Source organism: Panthera pardus, unplaced genomic scaffold, assembly GCF_024362965.1.
Source record: "Panthera pardus isolate Hobbes unplaced genomic scaffold, ASM2436296v1 HiC_scaffold_5, whole genome shotgun sequence".
NCBI lineage: Eukaryota > Metazoa > Chordata > Mammalia > Carnivora > Felidae > Panthera > Panthera pardus.
The window spans coordinates 13,489,119-13,506,201 of record NW_026526980.1 but is presented as its reverse complement, the minus strand read 5'-3'; the positions used below and the strand labels follow the sequence as shown (position 1 = coordinate 13,506,201).

General features: G+C 44.5%; 1 protein-coding gene across 2 annotated transcripts in view; it reads right to left on the bottom strand.

The window, feature by feature from the left end:
• The window catches only part of OTOA (otoancorin), a 73,764-nt gene extending 63,866 nt beyond the window's left edge, over window positions 1–9,898 (bottom strand). Inside the window, exons 1-5 of one of the 2 annotated variants that reach the window (XM_053894423.1) lie at window positions 9,718–9,898; window positions 916–1,010; window positions 307–335; window positions 185–215; window positions 41–68 (exon numbers count right to left, since the gene is read on the bottom strand). In XM_053894423.1, the coding sequence (XP_053750398.1) occupies window positions 41–68; window positions 185–215; window positions 307–335; window positions 916–1,006 (179 nt within the window). In that variant the 5' untranslated portion in view covers window positions 1,007–1,010; window positions 9,718–9,898. Of the gene's footprint in view, window positions 1–40; window positions 69–184; window positions 216–306; window positions 337–915; window positions 1,011–9,717 lie in introns of those variants that run through there. The other variant, XM_053894425.1, reaches the window with a different exon arrangement.
• Between the last annotated feature and the right edge of the window lie 7,185 nt (window positions 9,899–17,083).

Sequence of the window (17,083 nt, the reverse complement as noted above, 5' to 3'; positions counted from 1 at the left end):
ATCTATTCCATCCCTTCCCCTCCCCTCTAGGGTGGGTTACCTTTGAAACTGTATGAGATCCAGTAAGGCTACATGGGAATAAAATGAAAAGACAACTTTAAAAGAATCATTCCAGAGAGATCACAGGCACATTCTGTCTGAAATTTTTAGAAGCAGCAAAGTGGGGACAGAGTAGGGACATTACCATTCAGATACCTTCCATCTATTATTTCTTCCTAAAAGGCAAAGAAATAATGTCAAGTACAACACCCAAAGTTGGCAGTTCCAGTAAAGGAGAGTTTGATTCAAAGAAAATGGGATACTCACCGCCATTTTTTGCAACAGGGGATACAAATCTGTAAGAAAGCCATTGGAAGTATAACTAGAACTGAATGGTATAATCTTCAGAAATATAAACATGGGTTAGGAAAAGAGCCCCCCTCCCAAAAAAGAGTCACTCATGAAGGAAAATTTTAGTGAATTTTAATTTTACCTGTGCCAATATATGCCCAGTGTGAGAAAACTCTGGTTTGATAAACCCTTTTAGGGGAGCCTGGGTGGCTCAGTCAGTTAAGCATCGGACTCTTGACTTCAGCTTATGTCATGATCTCATGGTTCATGAGTTCAAGCCCTGCATCAGGCTCTGAGCTATTAGTGCAGAGCCTGCTTGGGATTCTGTCTCCCTCTTTCCCTGAACCTCCCCTGCTTGCTCTCTCTCTCTCTCTCTCTCAAAATAAAATATAAATAAACTTTAAAAAAAGAAAAACCCTTTTAGAATAAACCTGAAAATCCTACATATATATGTGGATGGACACACACACATATGCACACTTCCCAAAACACTTCACAGTATCATGTACCTACATTGATCTACCCCCACTACATTCCCTAAAATGTGTGGAAACTATGACAGATTGTTCCTCCTTCAGGACTTACCCTGCCTGGAATCTGGAACTCTATGACTTGCCATTCCATGGCTCAGAAAAAGGAACAGGAAAAGAATGTATGTCCTAGGTTCCCGGGACATCCTCCTGTAGTTAATGCAAGCACAGAGGTAATTCAGGTTTGTATTTTTTAAATATAATTAAGAATGTTCAGAAGACAAAAGGGAAAAACAAATAGATCCAGAATCTCTTGAGGCTCTTTTTAACAAATTTTAGTCAGGGGCCGCCTGGGTGGCTCAGTAGGTTGAGTGTGCGACTTCAGCTCAGGTCATGATCTCAAAGTTTGTGAGTTCAGTTCGTGAGCTCAAGCCCCCCATCAGGCTCTCTGCTGTCAATGCAGAGCCCACTTTGGATCCTCTATCCCCCTCTCTCTCCGTCCCTCCCCACTCTCAAAAAAAATTAAAATAATAGTAATAATATTAATTAATTAACTAATTTTAGGGGTGCCTGGGTGGCTCAGTCAGTTGGGCATCTGACTCTTGATTTTGGCTCAGGTCAGGATCTTGTACTTCATGGGTTTGAGCCCAGCGTAGACTCCACGCTGGCAGCAAGGAGCCTGCTTGGGATTCTCTCCCTCTCTCTCTCTCTCTCTCTCTGCCCCTCCCTCACTCACACTCTCTCAAAATAAACAAATAAACTAAAATAAATAAAAATAAAATTTAAATTCCATGTACCTTGTTCCATCTAAACCCCTATGCTCGTTGAAGACATGATCATCTCTCTCCTTGATGACAACAGTGGCCTGTTTATATTCTTATACCTGCTCCTTTCTCCTCAATCCAGCAGAGGAGTGGGCTCTGTTATATCTAGACTATAAAGAAGAACTCTTACAATTCAGTAACTAGAAGATAAGCCAGAGGGAAGAAAAGATACAAACCTAAACTTCATTTTAAACAACAACAACAACAACAACAAAAGGCCAGTAAACCCATAAAAGATGATCAGCATCATTAGTTATCAGGAATATGTAAATTACATTCACAATTAGATACCACTACATAGGGGCGCCTGGCTGGATCAGTCAATAGAGCATGAGACTCCTGATGATCTCGGGGTTGTGAGTTCAAGCCCCATACTGGATGTAGAGATTGCTTAAAAACAAAATCTTAGGGGCTCCTAGGTGGCTCAGTTGGTTAAGCGACTGACTTCAGCCTGGGTCACAAACTCTCGGTTCGTGAGTTTGAGCCCCGCACCTGGCTCTGTGTTGACAGCCCAGAGCCTGGAGCCTGCCTCAGATTCTGTGTCTCCCTCTCTCTCTGCCCCTCCCCTGCTTGAACTCTGTCTCCCTCTCTCTCTCAAAAATAAACATTAAAAAAATAAAATATCTCTTTAAAGATACCACTCCATACACTAGAATGGCTAAAAGTTTAAAAGACTGACAATACCAAGTGTCGATGATGATGGAGCAACCAGAACTCATGCACTGCTAATACAGCCACTTTGGAAAATTGTTCAGCAGTGTCTCATAAAGTTAAACATGCAATACTCTGATCCAGGAATTCCACTGCTAGGTATCTACCCAAGAGAAATGAAAACTTATGTCTACACGAATACTTGTACAATTTCATTCATAATAGCCAAAATCTGGAAGCAACCCAAATGTCCAAGCACAGGTGAAACTTTCAACAAATACCATTCAGTGGAAAATCATTCACCAATAAGTAGGAAGTTGGGACTTTTGCTTCCAGGTGAAAGTAATTGGCAGTAGATAAACCCTCCTGCCTTAAATAATTTGAAAACCAATCAAAATAATGAAGCAAAGGTTTTCAGACATTGGCCAACAACAAGGCTGAGATCCTAAGAGAAGGGAAACTGAGATTATAAAAAAAAAATATCAGTCTCTGCCCTGCGTTCCTGGCACAGAGCTCCTAAAACCTTGGTAAATTCCTAAGTGGAAAAAGTAATAGTAGCATCTTTTGTTCCATTGAGGCACCTTTGGGTGGGCTCCTGGTTGGCTCCTGGCCGGGAACTGGTCACCAGAAAAAAAAACCAAGCCATGATTAGAAGCTTGGAATTTTCTAGCCCCACCCCCATCCTCCAGAGAAGAGAGAAGGGCTGAAAAGGGACTTAATAATTGATGGTGCCTATGTGAGGAAGCCTCCTTAAGATCTCAACAGTAGAGGGTCTGGAAGCTTTCAGGTGGATGAACACATCCACACCAGGAGGGTGACACATCCCAACTCCACAGGGACAGAAGCTCTTGCTCTTGGGACCCTCCCAGACCTTGTCCTACATATCTCTTCATCTAGCTGTTTACCTGCATCCTTTGTCTGATCTTTCCATAAACTGGTGAAAGTCAGTTGTTTCCCTGAGTTCTGTGAGCTGCTCTAGCAAATTGACCAAACCTGAGGAAGCAGCTGTGGGAACCTCCAATTTGTAGCCGTTCGAACAGGGTTAGTTAGGTTGGGACAGGACGCCTGGAGGCCAGCAACGAGGAAGTCCTGGCCAGCCATGGGGAAGGTCAGAGCCCTGTCCAGGCAGCACTCCACAAGAAACCGGATCCAACCAGACAGACCCAAGATGGCAGAAGCCATGACAGGAAACCCCTGGCCAAATTAGGAAGAAAAAGCGGGAAACCCTGCTTCCCACCCCAAGAAATGAATATGTCCCCTCCCCCACCACAAATTAGCAACTGCCAATTGAAGATAGAAACCCAACCCGCCAGCCGTACTGCTCTCTGAGCTTCCCAGCTCTCATTTCTCACGAGTGTGCTTTCGCCTTAATAAACTTTCCCGCTTGTGTTGCTCATCTGCCGTGCTGCGTGTCCCTGAATTCATTCTCATGACAAGAACAAGAACCTCTTTTTTTCTAAGCTTATTTGTTCATTTCGAGAAAGTGCGTGCATGCAAAAGTGGGGGAGGGACAGAGAGAGAGAGAATCCCAAGCAGGCTCTGAGCTGTTAGAATGAAGCCCTACCTGGGGCTCCATCTCAGGAACAATGAGATCACGACCTGAGCCAAAATCAAGGGTCGGATGCTTAACCAACGGAGCCACCCAGGCGTCCCGACAAGACTAGACCCAGGTCTGGCTGGGTTGACATCCCAGGGGCCCGGGGTCTCCCCAGTTCACCTGGCAATGTAGCCACATCACACAGAAGTTGTAGGTAACCTGGAGACCTACTACGTGCAGCTGGTATTGAAGTGGAACAGGAGGGGACCAGTCTTTTGGGACTGAGCCTTTAACCTGTGGGATAGGACTGTACCTCCAGATGGATGGTGTCAGAACGGAGTTAAACTGCAGGACACCCAGCTGGCATTACGGAATCGCGTGGTGTAAGGAAAACGTCCGCATCTTTGGTGACCAGAAGCGTCAGAAGTGTTCGTGTCTCGTGCTTTGTGCGGGTGGTAAAGGAGACACTGGGTTTCAAAGACTCACAAGAAAAAGAACAAAGCAGGAGGTGGAGAACTGGGTTTCCCTACTCAGGAGTGAAAACTGAGGTTCCCCCTTATACAAACACAAACACGCTGGGCCCTCGAAGTGTTGCAGGCGGCTGCCTGGAGTCGGCTTCCTTGAAATGGCTCCTAGTGCAGGAAAGGGGGCCACAGAGGACACTCCAAGGAGCAGGCAGGGGATGCGGGGCCTCCGATTACCTGGCACCAGCTCACAGGTCCACCGACAGTCATGTCATCTCTCGAATGATCCTCTCCAACAAGGGGTCACCAAACCACACCCCAATTCAAACAAGCTGCCTGGTTTTGCGTGGCTCACAAGCTAAGAGTGGCTTATATATATATATATATTTTTTTTTTTTAAATGTTTATTTATTTTTGAGACACAGAGAGAGAGCAAGAGGGGGAGAGGCGGGGGGGGGGGCAGAGGATGTGAAGCAGGCTCTATGCGGACAGCAGAGAGCCCCTATGTGGGCCTCAAACTCACAAACTGTGAGATCATGACCCAAGCTGAAGTTGGACACTTAACCTACTGAGCCACCCAGGCGCCCCTGGTGTTTGTATCTTTAAATAGTGTTTTAAAAAAACAAACGAGGGGCGCCTGGGTAGCTCAGTCAATTAAGCAATTGACTTCGGCTCAGGTCATGATCTCATGGTTTGTGGGTTCAAGCCCCACATCAGGCTCTGTGCTGACAGCTCGGAGCCTGGAGCCTCCTTCGGATTCTGTGTCTCCCTCTCTCTCTGCCCCTCCCCCACTTGTGCGCTCTCTCGCGCTCTCTCTCTCTCTCTCTCTCTCAAAAATAAATAAAATGTAAAACAAAAACTAAAAAAAAAAAGAGCAATATTTCTTGACACACGACAATTTCATGTGTGAAATTGAAATGCTAGCGTCCATAAGTAAAGTTTTATTGGAACAGGGCCATGCCCGTTCATTTCTGTATTGTCTACGGCCGCTTGCACACTGCCACAGAGACTGTGCGATCTACAAAGCCGAAAATATTTATTCTCTGTTCCTATGCTGAAAAGTCTGCCAAGCCCACTTTCAGAGCTACACACTTACATATTTACAGAAGAAATGTGGTGTTGGAGATGGCTTGAAAATAATAGGGGAGGAAGTAGGTGGGAGGTGGTTATGGGTTGCCAACTGAAGCTGAGTGATGAGTACATGAGGTTCGTTAAATTCTTATGTCTCCTTTTGTAGGTGTTTGAAATTTTCCATGTAAACGATTTTTTTTAATTTTTTTTTAACCTTTATTTACTTTTTTGAGACCGAGAGAGACAGAGCATGAACGGGGGAGGGTCAGAGAGAGAGGGAGACACAGAATCCGAAACAGGCTCCAGGCTCTGAGCTGTCGGCAGAGCCTGACGCAGGGCTCGAACTCACAGACTGTGAGATCACGACCTCAGCCGAAGTCGGACGCTCAACCGACTGAGCCACCCAGGCACCCCCCATGTAAATGATTTTTAAAAGAGAAAGCAACAGAGGAGACTGTGTGATTTTAGTGAAAGAAGGTGGAGAGCAGGGCGCCTGGGTGGCTCAGTCACCTAAGCCTCTGACTCTTGGTTTCAGCTCAGGGCATGGTTTGTGAGTTCCAGCCCCACATCAGGCTCTACTCTGATCCATGTGGAGCCTGCTTGGGATTCTCACTCTTCCCGTCCCTCTGGAGCTCTCTGTCTCTCTTAAATAAATAAATAATTAATTTGGAAAAAAAAAAAAAAAAAAGAGGGTGGACAGATGAGGGGGAAAGGGGAAGGAAGCTGATAGGATGGGCTGATAGGGTGGGCACCACCAGGAAAACAGGCGGGTCTTTCAGGTCAAGTGGAAGGAGGAGGGAGGACCACTCAAAATTTATAGGTCACATCAGATAAAAACTGGGAGCTGTGTTTTGCTTCATCTCACTCTCAGGCAACCCACACCCCAATTACAGGACACCATCCTCTTGGGGGTACTAACAGGAACTTGAAGGGAACCCCCATAATGCACACCCACGGTTTCTTAAGATTATTTTATAGGCCCCCCCCCAGCATTCTTTCATACAGATTTCCCTGGTATTATCTAGCTTTCTTGAGCAAACAGATTCTTTAACCCCCAAGGGCACTTCCACAACCAGCTCTGCAAACAATTATGCTCATTTTACTGCCCAGGGCAAAAACAAACTGAAACTTTTGAAACCTACAAACACCAGAAGGCGCAAACTGCCAACAGGTTTGGAGGGAAGAGGATCGCAAAGCACTTTGTAGACCTGTTCTGCCCCACCAATCCCACCCCCAAGGCTGGTACATTCAACTCTCATAATAACTCTTACTGGGTTTGGGTCTTTTGGGCTTTGGGGAAACTTTGGCCCTTTTTTCTCCCTTCCCTTTTGGTCAGCTGCCCTGGGGCACTGGCCTCATTCACAATTCTCCAGTTTCCCAGACAATGAGCCTTCTTGTGCTTATTGCCAGCATCTCCCTATTAACTCTACGGAGAGGTATATGATTACTGAAACAGATGCCCTGCTTTCTGCTGCACATAATGTCTTCGTTCCAAGGAAACCCCAGAGCATCACCAGTACGGGATTTGGTTTTAATTAAAAGCTCTTTGGGCCATTCTCTTTCAGGAGGCTGGCCAAAAGGATTGAATGGAGTGTGCAGAGCAATAATGATTTGGGAGTTGATTGCTTTCTCCAAGGGCCCCTCCCCTTCCCCACCCACCCCCACCCCGTCCCACCACTGCCCAGCCACCTGCAGACTGGTGGAAATCAGGCAGGCTAGGGCCGCCTTGGTGGAACCTGTGAAAACAGCAACAATAACCACAAACCAGAAAGGAACACAGTTTCCGGAGAAACCACGAGGGAGAATTTAGATGAACAGGGAGACCAACCATCCTAGTTTCCCTGGACTGAGGGGTTTCCTAGGACACACAGTTCAGCTTTAAAACAGGAAAAGTTGTGGGGCGCCTGGGTGGCTCAGTCGGTTGAACATCCAACTTTGGCTCAGGTCATGATCCTGTGGTTCTGAGTTCAAGCCCCAGATCGTGCTTTCTGGGGTCAGCCTGTTAGCACAGAGCCTCCTTGGGATCCTCTGTCCCCTTCTCTCTGCTCCTCCCCCGCTTGCACTCCCCCCGACCCCAAAAAAGATAAATAATAAAAAAAAAAAAACAGGATAAGTAGCAGGCAAAGCAGGATAAGTTGGTCACCCTACAGATGAGAAACATTTCATCCTCTATGAAACTTGCTGAAATGCTGGGAATTTCCCCCAATTTTGGCACATCCCATCCCGAACACAAACCAACAATTCACAATTATATGGAGTTTTACTGTCTGCAAAGCAGCCCGATGTAAGGTCTGCATCATGGGTGCATATATATGGACCATACAGATACTAACTTGGAGATTTTCCACCGAGAAAAAAAAATCACGGTACAATTTTCATTACTATTAATGCAAAGTGGGCGGACTTGTCTGGCTTGTAGAATAACAGGCTGATTGAACTGGATTTGGTGTTAGAATGGCCAGGCTCACAGCAGGCACACAAGTCAAAAGAGTGCTTACTTTCTGGACTAGAGGCATGGAGGCCTGAGCTCTTGCCCCAGCTCTGCCTTTGAGGGGAAGACTCTGGACAGACCTTCCCCTTCCTCTTTTAGTCTCAGGGGGACAAAATGGAAGGTTTGGGATTCTGAGATAAAAGGAGAGGAAGAAAAGTCTCACTGAGCACCTACCATGTGCCAGCATCACGCCAGACCCTCCCCTCCACTTACTCTCTCCATCGCACCGAAGGTTTACTTTCCTGGGTTTCACAGATGAGTTCATGGAAACACGAGGTCACACAACAAGCAGATAACAGAGAGGGAGTCCCAATGCTGGGCTGCCAGGCTAGTCATAATCCCAGCAACTACCGAATGAGAGAGAACTAAGTACGCGTCCCTCTAAATACCCGGTCTCACTGAATCCTTGCAGAACCTTTGAGGCAAATATTACCATTATCTCTGCTTCTCAGAGAAGGAAACTGGTTACAAGAAGTCAAACCACCGGCCCAAGGTCACACAGCTACTGAGTGGAAGGGTGGCTGCCCAAACCCAGAGCCCAGATCCCAAGCACTGACCAGCTCTGCCCCCGCCCCCCCCCCCAGCCTCTCTGCTCAGCACCTGGAACCTAAAACTCCAGGTGGCCAGTGCCATCTCAAGGATAGGAGCTCCACTTTAATTTGAACCACCCAATTTGTGCTCTTGAACATACTCCTTAACCTCTCCAGGCTTGCATTTCCTCCTCTATACAATGGGGATGGCGAAAGTACCTCCCTCCGGAAGGCTGTTGTTAGCATTTGCAAAGTTCATCAATTGATTCAAAGCAGTACCTCCCTCAGGAAGGCTGTGTTAGCATTTGCAAAGTTCATCAATTGATACCAAGCAGTGTCGGTGTAGGTGCTATTTGCTTTGGGTGCATTTTCCCATTTCTTGCTCACAACAGCCAAGAGGTAAAATATGGGAAATATGTAAAGAATTGCCTTGTATAGGATACAAGTGTGCTGTTTCGAAGAGACACATGCACCCCAATGTTTATAGCAGCACTATCAACAATACCCAAAGTATGGAAAGAGCCCAAATGTCCATCGATGGATGAATGGATAAAGAAGATGTATATATACACACACACAATGGAGTATTACTCAGCAATCCAAAAGAATGAAATCTTGCCATTTGCAACTACGTGGATGGAACTGGAGGGTATTATGCTAGGCGGACTTAGTCAAAGACAAAAATCATATGATTTCACTCATATGAGGACTTTAAGAGACAAAACAGATGAACATAAGGGAAGGGAAACAAAAATAATATAAAAACAGGGAGAAGTACAAAACAGAAGAGACTCGTAAGTATGGAGAACAAACTGAGGGTTGCTGGAGGGGTTGTGGGAGGGGGGATGGGCTAAATGGGTAAGGGGCACTAAGGAATCTACTCCTGAAATCATTGTTGCACTATATACTAACTAATTTGGATGTCAATTTAAAAAAAGTAAAATTAAAAAAAAAAAAAAAAAGAATAGCCTTGTATAGAAAATAGGTAAAGAACTGAGCCAGCAGTGGCACATATAAACACTCAGTGAATAATGGCTATTATTATTAGTGCTATTATTTTTGCAGCTGCTGTCATTATTACAAACGTTTCCATCATTGCTGTTCTTATTACTAAGTGGGTTTGAATCCCTTTCCTGGAAGTTTACACACACAGACACACACACACACCCCATCAAGAGCCCTTAAAGGCTCTGTGTCTGCCCTTGGCTCGCTCTCCTTTCTCGAGGCCCCCACGGCTGCAACCCACCCCAGCCCCATGCACCTTTTCTGCCTCTTCCCTGGGGAGGCCCCGTGGCGCGCCCCCGGCCCGCGCACGACCCCTGCGCCCCGGCCCGCCAAGCGCGCCTCACCTGCGGTGCCGGCTCCACCGCTGTGACTCGCGCGTGAGGGGCGAGGGGCGTGGCCACAGGGCTCACCAGGGGCGGGGGCGAGCGGTGGGGGCGGCGCCAATCTGCCGGGCTCGACCTCCACTCCCGCAGGGGAGAGTGGAAACCCCGCAGCCGCGGGGTCACAGCCGGCGCCTGGGGCTTTCTCTCCAGACTCCGGTGTGCCGCCTGAGGACGGACGAAATGCACTCTGCCCCGCTCCTCTCTGAGATTGCAGCCAGGGAGGGAGGTTGAAAAGTTAAAGATAGAGCCACCAATTGCAACGTAGGGACTTTATTCGGATCCAGATGCAAACAGACTGTTAACAAATTATAAGACTGTCGGAACAACGTGATCACTGGATACGTAAAGGCTACATTTTTTAGTTGTGAGCATTGTAATGTGGTTCTCTTAAAAGTCCTTATCTTTTGGGGGCGCCTGGGTGGCTCAGTCAGTTAAGCATCTGACTTTGGCTCAGGGCATGATCTCCTGGTTAGTGGGTTCAAGCCCCATGTGGGGACTTGTGTGGATGGCTCAGAGCCTGGAGCAGGCTCGGATTTGGTGTCTCCCTCTCTCTTTGCCCCTCCCCTGCTCACACACACTCTGTCTCTCTCACTCTCTCAAAAATAAATAAACATTAAAAAAAATTTTTTGGGGGGGCGCCTGGGTGGCTCAGTCGGTTAAGCTGCCGACTTTGGCTCAGGTCACGATCTCGCGGTCCGTGAGTTCGAGCCCCGCATCGGGCTCTGTGCTGACAGCTCGGAGCCTGGAGCCCGCTTCGGATTCTGTGTCTCCCTCTCTCTCTGCCCCTCCCCTGTTCATGCTCTGTCTCTCTCTGTCTCAAAAATAAATAAACGTTAAAAAAAAATTTTTTTTTTTAATTAAAAAAAAAATTTTTTTTTAAATCCCATGGGGCACCTGGGTGGCTCAGTCGGTTAAGCACCTGACTTCGGCTCAGGTCATGATCGCAGGGTTTGTGGGTTCCAGCTCTGTGTAGGGCTCTGTGCTGACAGCTCAGCGTCTGGAGCCTGCTTCGGATTCTGTGTCTCCCTCTCTCTGCCCCTTTCCCTGCTCGCGCGCTCTGTCTCTCAAAAAAAGTAAATGTTAAAAACATTTTTAAATGGGCATTAACAAAGACCATGTAATAGTAATTCAAGGAAATGATTTTATAATTTAAAAAAGCCAAATATTAATTACCATGTGCATGCACTTTTATTAAAACTGGGAGGAAGTACACTGAAGTCTTGGGTTTGCATGGTGGGATTCTGCAGAACTGTTTTACATCTTTTCTAGTGAAAATATAATTGTGAACTCTAGAGATTTTCTGGCAATCGTTCAACTTTAATGAAACACATCTCAATACATGAACATTTTTAAATAGCTAAAATGCCTAATGCTGACATTATTTTGTCAGAGCAAAATTAGACCTTCTCTTCAGAAATGGCCACCTGTACTGTTCTGTTGCTCTCTGGTTGATATCGATATAATACTAGTGTTCAGCGTTGTCAAAAAAAATCCTTTTATCCCTTGGTTTAGTCCTTTAACCAAGAAGCTTACTCTCAAGCCTTAAATGGTGGGAAATCTCTTCCATCCTTTGTCAACTTTTGATTTAGAAAATAGGTATCTGTGAGTTTCACATAACTCATCCTGCAAGGATAAAATTTTTACATTTTTACATTTCATTTTTACATTTTCTAACGTTAAAAGCTTATAAACGTGTATATGTGTGGGTATACATGGCATAGAAAAAAAGTCCAGGAGAGCACATACCAAAATGTTAATACTGTTCTCTCAGGTTTGTAGATTGGTAGTTTGTTTTCTTCATTTCGCCTTCTGTAGATTTATTTTTTTGGTAACAAACATGTCACTTATAATACAAAAAGCAGCAAAGGCTTTATGATCAGTCACAGCCACCTTATAAATAATAAAAACAAGGTGGCAGGGGTGCCTGGCCGGCTCAGTCTATAGAGCATGTGGCTCTTGATCTTAGGGTTGTGAGTTCAAGCTTCATGTTGGGTGTACAGCTGACAGTTAAAAAAGAAAAAGAAAAAAAAGGAAAAAGGTGGCAAAATCAAGTGTAGGAAAAACTGTTTTGTTCTGCTGAGTATAAAAAAGATTGCAGTATATTCTCAACTACCTCAACTCTAATACCATTTGACAATTTTTGAGGGTTCAAGGACATTTAAAACCAACATTCTGGGGGCTCCTGGGTGGCTCAGTAGTTAGGTAAGTGTCTGACTTCAGCTCAGGTCATGATCTCGTGGTTTGTGAGTTCGAGCCCCACGTCTGTGCTGACAGCTCAGAGCCTGGAGCCTACTTTGGATTCTGTGTCTCCCTCTCTCTCTGCCCCTCCCCTGCTCATTCTCTCTCTCTCTCTTTCTCAAAAATACATAAACATTAAAAAAATACATATTCTGCATTGACTCCTAAACAGGATATAAGAAAACAGCATCTGGGTATTGTATCTGTTCTTAATTATTTTCTAGGACTTAAGAAGTGCAGGTGTATAAGACATTCCAATTTTACATGGTCATTTATTTGTGTGTGGGGGAGGGGTGGGAATCTTTTCATTTTTACATATACAATATTGAAAACGATTTTTAAATGGCCTTGTAACAACAATGCACTATTTAATTCATGAGAATACAGCATATTGACTCTAAAATCCAGAGGGAAATCTTAAGTTCTAGTTATGTAATAATACTCTCCTAATTCTCCAAAAGTATGCAATTTCCTAGCTAAAAAGAAGTACTTTGGTATCAGCACAGATTCCAATTCAGTGATATCAATATAAATAGCAAGCCACAAAGCACCAATTACTAGTAAATGAAACCCAATGCCATACCAGTTGTGCTATAAAAACAAATCATTAGGGAATCCAAATCAAAACCAGGAGATAACACCTCACATCCATTAGGATGACTACTATCAAGAAAAACAGGGGCGCCTGGGTGGCTCAGTCAGTTGAGCATCCTACTTCGGTTCAGGTCACGATCTCACGGTTCGTGGGTTCAAACCCCTCATCCTGCTTTGTGCTGACAGCTCAGAGCCTGGAGCCTGCTTTGGATTCTGTGTCTCCCTCTCTCTCTGCCAGGACAAATACTGTATAATTCCACTCACATGAGGAACCTAGAATAGTCAAATTCATAGAAAGCAAAATGGTGGTTGTCAGGGGCTAGAGGAAGGGGAAATGGGAAGTAATGGGTACAGAGTTTCAGTTTTATGAAATGAAGAGTTCTAAAGACAGACGGTGGTGATGGTTGCACTGCATGAATGTACTAAATACCACTATACACCTAAAGATGATTAAGGAGGTAAATGTTGTTATGTGTATTTTACTACATCTTAAAAAATTGGAAGAGAGGGGCGCCTGGGTGGCTCAGTTGGTTAAGTGTCCAACTTCGGCTCAGGTCATGATCTCAGTTCGTAGGTTTGAGCCCCATATTGGGCTCTGTGCTGACGGCTGTCAGAAGGCTCTGTGCTGTGAGACAGCTGTCAGCACAAAGCCTGGCTTAGGCTTCTCTCTCTCTTCTCTCTCTGTCCTCCCCTCAAATAAATAAACTATAAAAAAAATTGGAAGAGAAATAATGGTACTGTTGTCAGGGAACACTAATAATTTTTAAAGTAAGCAACTAAATGGGATACGGTATTCTGAACTGGCTCCTAAAACAGAAAAGGTTCATTAGTGGGAAAACGGGCAAAATCCCAATGCTCTGTAGTTTAGTTAATATGCCAATGCTAATTTCTTAGTGTTGGCAAACATGCCATAGCTACATAAAATGTTAATATTAGGTGGGCGCCTGGATGGCTCAGTTGGTTACGTGTCAGACTTCAGCTCAGGTCATGATCTCAGTTTGTAGGTTTGAGCCCCACATTGGGCTCTGTGCTGACCGCTCGGAGCCTGGAACCTGCTTGGATTCTGTGTCTCCCTCTCTCTCTGCCCCTCCCCCACTCCTACTCTGTCTCTGTCTCTGTCTCTCAAAAGTAAATAAACATTGGGGCGCCTGGGTGGCTCAGTCAGTTAAGCAGCTGACTTCGGCTCAGGTCATGATCTCGCGGTCCGTGAGTTCGAGCCCTGTGTCGGGATCTGTGCTGACAGTTCAGAGCCTGGAGCCTATTTTGGATTCTGTGTCTCCCTCTCTCTCTGACCCTCCCCTGTTCATGCTCTCTCTCTGTCTCAAAAATAAATAAACGTTAAAAAAAATTAAAAAAAATGTAAATAAACATTAAAAAAAAGTTAACATTAGGGAAATTAGGTTAAAGGTGTATAGGAACTCTTTGTACTATCTCTGCAAAATTTCTCTAAATCCAACATTATACCAATATAGAAAATTTATTTAAAAATAAATTTTTTAGGAGTGCCTGGGTGGCTCAGTCAGTTAAGTGTCCGACTTTGGCTCAAGTTGTGATCTTGCGGTTTGTGGGTTCAAGCCCAGCGTCAGGCTCTGTGCTGACAGCTCACATTCTGGAGCCTGCTTTGGATTCTGTGTCTCCCTCTCTCTGTCTCTTCCCCACTCATGCTCTGTCTCTGCCTCCCAAAAATAAATAAATGTTAAAAAAAATTTTTTAATAAGTTTTTTTAAAGTGACAACTCGAGGGGCGCCTGGGTGGCTCAGTTGGTTAAGCGTCCGACTTCGGCCCAGGTCACGATCTCGCGGTCTGTGGGTTCGAGCCCCGCGTCGGGCTCTGTGCTGACAGCTCAGAGCCTGGAGCCTGTTTCAGATTCTGTGTCTCCCTCTTTCTCTGACCCTCCCCTGTTCATGCTCTCTCTCTGTCTCAAAAATAAATAAATGTTTAAAAAAAAAAAAAAGTGACAACTCGAAAAACTTCAAATTAATTCATACATAGAAGACAAAGACAACACGTATATTAGAATCGATAAAGGAAGCAGTGAAATATGAATGCCTATACATAGCTACAGTAGATATAAAATTTTAATTTTTATTGTGCTGTTCCCTGTTGCCTAACTATTGTCTCATCATCCACTAACTGCAAAAAGGCAGGCTGTCGAATTCTATATTGCAGCAATATTTCCTTAATGATTCTGGGTGTGTATTTCCACTTAGATTACAAATGTTTCTTAGCGTGGTTACAGTATGAACTTCTTCTGCCAGTTCATGATGGGATATCTTTGATAAGTTGGTTGTAAGTGTGTGAGCATCTGGTTTCAAGTCAACCGGAAGCCCCAGTATGTGCTCAGTGGGTGCCCAGGCGGTACGAGTCAGACCAGACCGGCCCTGACTCAGTGCTCCGTTTTCCAACCGGAACATGGATGTGCTGGCTAGAAGCTTATTTGGACGGTACTCAGCTATCTGCACAAATGTGGTAGATCACCTTCAGTCACTGGAGGTCCACGTTGAGTACGTGCTGTAGTTGTTAGAAAAAAGGATCCTGAAACATGTCTATCAGTAACCAAGTAGTGGGAAGCAACTGATGCAAATAACTTCAGTATGAGTCCATTTAAACACTGTGTTCAGATCTAAGTGAAAACAAAGCTTTAATCAGCAAGAGGACGTGAACCAACTAAGTTTTACTTTATTTTCCAGCCCAGCTTCTTTTCTGTTGAAGGTCAACTCTCTAAAAACCGGGAAGACATACAGAAGGGTAAAATATACTATCATCGTTAACTACTCTGCACAAGGGAGCAATGGCTGAGGGTATTGTATCTTCTCTCCTTCCCTCCTCTGTAATCAGCAGCCTGAACACTCAAGGGGTTTACACTGCAGCTACAAGGAGCTGGGAATCACAGGTGCAGCTTGCCTTAACTTTCCCCATGACCTTCCAGGTCAATAGGTTAACTTGCTTTGACCACAAATACGTCTCTTCTTAATTTCTCTAGCACAATCTTAAACTTGATACGAAGCACTTACACAAGGAATGGTGCAGAAAAGAAGGCAGCTTTATTGCACTTTGGGGAAAAAACAGGATTCCATGGGTGGGGGGGGGCGGGGAGGAAAGCCATGGATACTCAGTAAGCAATACTGCCACCTAGTGGAGTGGTCACACGCCAGCAAGACTTTCAAGATCAGGTTCACAAATGTGATTGGATTTGCTTATTTAAATTTTCATCATAAAACGGAACTTTTAATATGCTGGTCTTCAGAGAACCTCAGATTTTGAGAAACGATTTGTATACGTGCAATGCATAAATGAATGTGCTTGCCCTGCTTTCTTTTGGATAGAGGTGTTTGTTTTTTTTTTAAATAGACTATCAAATTAATTCTTGATTTCCAAATTATAAAACTTTGCAGCAACCTGCCTCTTTGAATATCCATCACTCTTGCACTCTTGCTTGACAGTCTAAACAGCAAGATTATGACAATTTCTAAAGAAACAAAACTCAACTATGTAATAACTACATTAAGTTCACTCATTTCCTCTATTTTTATAATCTAGGGTGCTAAGTATTTGCACTTCACTTATTTGAATTCCACAGAAAAAAGCACTAGAATGCACCAATAAAAATTCTGCATAAGTCACATAACCCAATTCTTCTTATGACAACACGGTAACAGTGACAGATGCTGGTGTGAGGATGTGGGAATGCTGTTCTTAATGAAGAATAAAGTAATTCTTCCCAAGGCTTTAATTCTCCTTTATACCCAGGTGTTGCAGTAAATGTGTTGACTTGATGACTTCTATGAGCATATAAATGAGAATATTTAATGAAACACCTGGCTGACAAAAAAAGGAACAAAGTCATGAGAATAACATATTGTTAATAACCACAATCTCAAATCCACGTCTCTGTTATTACTGAGATTTTAGATTCCGGGTTAAGTGCTCTGCTCTCTTTGGAATATGCACAATGGTTATTGATCTTGCTAATGAGTTCTTCTATTGCAACATTTGTGGGTATATGGTTGGAGGCACTCACGGATTCTAGGATGTATGAGTCTGACATGGTCTTTCTTCATCAACCCATATTCTTGGCAAATAAAGTCAGGAAAGCATTTTAGGAAGAACCAGATTCTGGGAAAGAGGTATACACGTGTGGAGTGAGAAGTTGAATTAAAACATTTTTAGGTAGACTGCATTTTGTCAGCAGACGAGTCAATGTTTCAATTCTGAGAGCCTGAGATTGTCTAGGAAAATACAATTCTGAGTATAGGGTGGAAGTTATCACAGAGACAGAAGCCAGTGTTTTGCTTTGCCAAAGCAATAGGACATGGGCGTGGGGGGGTGATCCCTGAAGTATGTGACCTGAATGAGGTTGTTTGAGGGTTAGACTGCCTCAGGGTTCACCACAATTTGCAATAATCCTCGCAGGCCCCCACCCAGTCCCACCCAGTCCCAGTCAGAAGCCTTTCTTTATGGCAAGTCAACCACACCTTGCACACAATGCTACTAT